At 31.2% G+C, this 6,005-nt stretch overlaps 1 protein-coding gene across 1 annotated transcript in view; it reads right to left on the minus strand.

The window, feature by feature from the left end:
* The window catches only part of Smp_147410 (putative radical sam proteins), a gene marked incomplete at both ends in the record, with an annotated part of 19,148 nt that extends 14,649 nt beyond the window's left edge, over positions 1 to 4,499 (minus strand). The window contains 2 exons of the mRNA XM_018789262.1: positions 3,255 to 3,338; positions 4,473 to 4,499. Of these exons, the coding sequence (XP_018654723.1) occupies positions 3,255 to 3,338; positions 4,473 to 4,499 (111 nt within the window). The remainder of the gene's footprint in view (positions 1 to 3,254; positions 3,339 to 4,472) is intronic.
* Positions 4,500 to 6,005: the final 1,506 nt, after the last annotated feature.

The following is a 6,005-nucleotide window of genomic DNA, read 5'->3' on the forward strand; positions in this document are numbered from 1 at the left end:
GTTGACCACCTCCAACCACCATGTTACCTTCATATATAGTGCACGCAGTGTCGAGCCACCTAGACTGGTGGCCACATTGCAACTTGATCGATAGCATTCGATCAGCACTAAGGACTTGACACGCATGAGATTGATCACCACCCAGTGATCAATCAATTGTGACTTTGTGTTACGCCATTTTATGATATTTAATGATTGTTATTTCAGTATTATTTTTTAAGTCATAGACCTAGTTCCTATCACAAAACATTGTACCAAGTCTTTTTATTCTTATCACATCTAGTACATTTAGCATCACACTACCAATTTGCGCTTTTCATTTATTATGTTTATTATTGTGATTTGTTCCATTGTTATCACTGACTCATAAACTGCCTTGATTGGTTTATTAACTTCGTATATACACATAAATATTACTGTATATTAAGGTAAAGCTTGATGAAGATCTAATTGCAAACAATATTGTTCGCTTATATATGTTGTTCTCAAGTAAAAACGACCAATTAGGACCCATCGGTAATTCTAATTAGTGTTTTGTGTGTCACTTGATATTTTACTTCGAAAAAAAACTGCGTCATATTATAATTTTGCATTATGTGAAAATTTACTCTCTAAAAGAGTTCATTATTCAAGTTTAACTGAGAAAGTGTAGATCGATACGAATCAAAATAGTGTATGAACTTAAATTCAATTCATTTCGTTTTACTCCTCTATTACCTTTGATTATTGTAACAAAAACATTTTCGACAACTTAATTAATTCACGTTAAAATACGTTGCTAACTTATTAATTTTAAACGAGTTCATGAACCGATCAATGTTAGACCACCATTGAAAGCCTGAAAGCACTGGACAGCCGTTTGGTCCAGTCAGTCCATGTCGTCCCACATAAATTACGGAGTAAAAGATGAATTTAAAATAGGAAGATAAAGATTTCATATGTAATATTTAATATATTATTGTACCCAGAAGAGTTTTCAAAATCTTACATAAAATAGTCTTAAAGACAAACAAAAGTGTTAACTGAATTGAGGACATAGACACCAGATCACTGATGGGATTAAATGGCGTTCACGTTTTATATCGTCAATCAGTTAAAGGTGAATACATAAATCATCGGATCTCTACCCAATGGCTAGAAGTAAGTCATACTTTTTGCGAGACTCAGTAATCGTAAGTTCGACAGGTTTGTGAAAAAAATTGATGACATCATTGACAAGTCTCACAAAAAAACGGAACAACTACAAGTTTCAGTGGTTCTTAATTTCAGGTTTTTTTAAAAGTTAAACCAAAAGTTCTTGACTAACGATGTTGTTCTAATTGTGACCTAAATACTGTATCGTCCATGATTATTATTGTAATCATTATTAATAACTGCTTTATCAATGACAATAAATATACTGTTTATAAATAAATTACCATTGTTCTCCCAGATAGAATTTTTGTATTGCATACCAATTCATATTAAGAACTAACTTCATTAGAGCATTTTTGTATCAAAAGACCTAGATATAAAACCATGTGGACAGAAATATAGATTAAAAACAACATAGCTAACTATCATTTCTTAAGACGTTTATCACATTTATCTTAACAAAAATATGCCATTAAACAAATTTCTAACAGTTCACAAATTATTTCTGATTCAAATAAATTAAAACACATGACATAAATTGAAATCAATAAATAAGACAAAGCCGGTATAGGTAGACAAAAACTGTTCTCTGTCTTATCTGGATAGAATACAAGTACATGCACGCTTGAATGATTTCGCACAGGTTATTCGACTTTTGATGAAAAAGCACTCTATTTTAAAATAGATAAAAAGGAAAGAAAAATAAGAGCTTGTTGAAGAAATCATTGGAAAATGTTGATATAAGCATACATTTAATTAAGAGTGATATTTCAAATGTTATGGACAGATGGACAGATTCATGCCTGCTATATTCAGTATAAAGAATGAAAATATTTATACAATCAAGTCAATGTAGATCCAATGTTAAAAGCGCCTGATTTAAAAAAATATTCATGTTTAGTGCTAACGGCAAAAAACCTGGCCGATGATATATATATCTTTAAAGAGTTGAGATCAGCAGTTAGTGATTTCACATACAGACAAAATATTCTATTCTATCCATCATTAATAGCGTTTTTTCAACCTAGTCTTACTCTAGTCATCAAATATAAGCTTCCATTAAATAACACATCAAGCAATCAAGTGAGATGACAGAATTTCATAACATTTGCAAATTAACGGGTCAACTCATCTAACGAGTCACAAGAAGACAAAACTCAGATTCCTGATTCCACTGTTGGTCATAGTAATTCGCAAAAATACGAATCACAACTCAAGAAGTTCATTGTAAATTTATATTGTTTTGTAAGTTCACTGCAACTGCTCGCCACCTATAGCATTTAGTTCATCTTGTATTGGTTGTTTGAATCTTTCCATCGACGTTCAGAACTGCCACTGATCAGTGACTTATTGACATATGTGCATCCTGTACGAACGCCTCAATATTGCACTGGAATGAACATCAACTCTGGGATTAAGGTACATCCAGATGACGAATCCTAAATAGGACGAAAAGCGTGTCCTGGATTCTACCGCTACACACCATCCGTTTCTATCTATAGAACTTGGTATTATTTATTCAAAAAATAAGTGTAGACACAAGTATCACGTTTAAAGGGAATTATTTATCAAGGTGATAGATCTTGTAGTTGTAGAATAACGAATTGTGACAGATATCAAGGAGTTAGTAAGAATTATTTATCAATTCGGTTTTGATAGGTAAGTAAACATTCTAGAAAGAAAATCGGATGACGAGAATAATCATGACATCGAGTTTCTAAAATTTCTGACTAATTAGTGTAGTAAACATTTTTAAACTTTTTAGCATGTTTTTAAAAGTTAAGAGGTGATTCTGACCACAAGATGGAGCCAACTGTAGGGAATTAAAAACCTTCACGTCACGTTACTAAAACCCCTTGCTTCACAATTTAAACTTGATGAAATTTTTGATGTGGTGTCACTATTATTTAGTCTTATCAATAAGTAATTATCTCATTACCAACGTGGCTGACTTCATAGATTACGACTTTAATGATTCCATTTTAAAGTTATTTGCTAGTGAGATCATGATTATTTTCAAGTCTGATGATTTTTGCAAAGATATCATTTGACGTGGTTGCACCAGAATAAATCTATTATTTAATGTTTTCAATGTATCACATAATAAATGATTAACTTACATCATCCGTGTATAAAAGTGTTTTGATGAATTCGTCTAAGGTAATTCTACCATCTTTATCATGATCAAATTTTGACATAAATTTCTGTATATTAAAAATAATAAAGAATGAAGGATATAATCGTTTCAAGTTAGAAGATAGAAAATATATCAATCAAAAATAATAATTTATCATAAAAATCCGGCGATATTTTCCTCGAACCAGAATACTGTAGAACTACAGGTTTCATTCTACCATTCAGTGTATCACAATGAATCAAGTAATTCTTTCATATCAGGAAAAGATTTTTGATGTCAAAATTAGTCTGAAGTCATTAAAATATACTAATTTCATTCATAGAAATGGACTAGTTATTGGCGGACAATTAACATAAGTTTAAAAATAAACACCATAGAATATAAATTATAATGGGTATATATAATGGATTAGTACTTTTAATGAACGTAGATGAATTTAGCTCTACAGTTTGCATTCTTTTTCATCTGAAATCCTTTTGGATTGTTGTATCAGTTTACATTTTGATAATTGTATTAGATCAAAATAGAAATCAGCTTTTCGATGTCCTTATCTTTTTAGAATACTGTCTGGAATCGAAGCATATTGTTGAGTAGTTCTAAACAAGAATAAATCAGTTATTAAGCAAACACTGATTTTCAGTTATTCCCTAACTGATATCTGTCAATAATGAAAAACTATCTCTAACTGATGAACAAAAAGGTTGGTTGATACATGGAAAACATTGTTAAGTGTAAAATAGCATGACGTGAATAACTTGATTTAACTCTCAATTCTGAATACTTCTAACTCCTAAATAAGGTTTTTTAATGAAGAAATATGACAAAAATTCATCGACGTTAGTTTTATGTGGATAATACGATGTCTGTTTAGATGTTTACAGAGAACATTGATACCAGGGTATTTTAAAACAAATGTGAAAAATAGAAACTGAAAAGTAATTTTGTCTCTACATATTGAAAATGTTGAGTTCCGATCTCCAAAGAGTAATCAGTACTTAGGTGTTTATTTTTTTCACTACATTTATAGAAGTTGCGAGATCGGTATGCGACATAACACAGTTCTATACGTTAAATAGGATCAGAATATATAACGGAGTTTATTCAGTGTGAACACTTCAAAAGTTATTCATTTCTCATTTACATTATCCTGTATTAAATAGTGGAATGTTCGATCCAAAATTAGATAGTATAACCAACTTACAACAGCTATAAAACCATTGGACTCCATCTTTTATGGGTACTCTTCAGCAATATGCACTCAAAACCTCACAGAAATCTAGTACCTTTAGATCTTAAATTGAGCAAAATAGCTTTGGACCATTTAGTGACAAACCAACTTTAGACATTTCGGTGATTTTATGGTAATATCACCTAATGATATCTGAGATTATCAGAATCTACCAGTCACGACTTCAAGACGAGTCTATAAAGTTCCAAAGTAAGGGTATAAAAAATAATATAAAGTCAGCTATGATAACAGAAGACGGAAATCTAACTTACAGCAGCTAAGCATTCTGGAAACCCTTGTTCTATCAATTCCTCTTTGAATTCCTTCATTGTCACTGAGCCATCTTTATCTTTATCTAATTCCTCGAAACGTCTTTTTAAATCATTGATCTTTTTCTCCATGGTCGTTTTATATGGGACTGTTGGGACATTAAAAAATATTGAATTTATTTCGAAAGGATATATTAGATAAAGGCAATTTATTGATGATATTTATGGTTTACTGAAATAATATGCAAGTAGTCATGTTAGGTGGTTTCTGATCTCATAAGCCAAAAGATTAAACATTCATCATTTGAATCATTTATTACTAACTGCATAAAATATATGAATAAGCAATTTATACAACTTATATTGCTGTTGAGTTACTTCGAGATTATTTCAACTTATAAATAAAGACTGTCACGAGCCGACATCTTCCGAGGTATAATTGATAAACTAAGGAACAATTCACAGCTATTTCATTTAACCATGATAATCCTCAACAGTGTGGGCTCATGAAACCACTAGATATTTGAGCTATGATAGTCATTTACTGGCCAGTAGGCTACTTCAAGTTAAGTTATTAAGATTCTAGTGTGTGGTCGTACAGATCAACTGTGTTCAGAGTAAGACATTCGTCATCATCGTGAAATAATTGAGGTTAAAATTAAGAGCTAATAGATAGTGTTTCAGTGGTCTAAAGACCAAACTCCAACCGAGAGGTTTGAATGCAACGACTTCTATCTCTAGTGGTATCTTGAGTGGAAACTATAGAGAGTTTTAGTGTTAAAATTATAGCCTCCAAGTTATCTCAAGTTCTCAGCGGCACTCCAAGTGATTTTACTTTCGAATCATGTCACCTACAATTCACATCTGTTTCTTAACGTTGATTAAAAACGCAATACTGGATATTATTAAAAATTTAACTAGATTTTTATCAGGTTACCGAGGACTAAACAACTAACAGATATTGGCAGTACGACAACCTTGTATAAAAAGTACCGTTTATTTAAACACTACGACTTGATTGTTCGTAACTTCGTACATGAAAGTATATGCTTTGGTTCAGTCAGTATTACAAGATATCCTATGTATTATTATCCATTTATTGCGAAAATTGTTTACTACTGTAGGGAACCGAGAAATGCACCAGATAAAACAAATTACCAATATTCTTAAGAGTTAAGATAAAGAAAATCATTTTAAGATGTTAAAGAAGTGTGTGGTATACTATGAGGTAGATCAT

Source organism: Schistosoma mansoni, chromosome W, assembly GCF_000237925.1.
Source record: "Schistosoma mansoni strain Puerto Rico chromosome W, complete genome".
NCBI classification, from domain to species: Eukaryota; Metazoa; Platyhelminthes; class Trematoda; order Strigeidida; family Schistosomatidae; genus Schistosoma; species Schistosoma mansoni.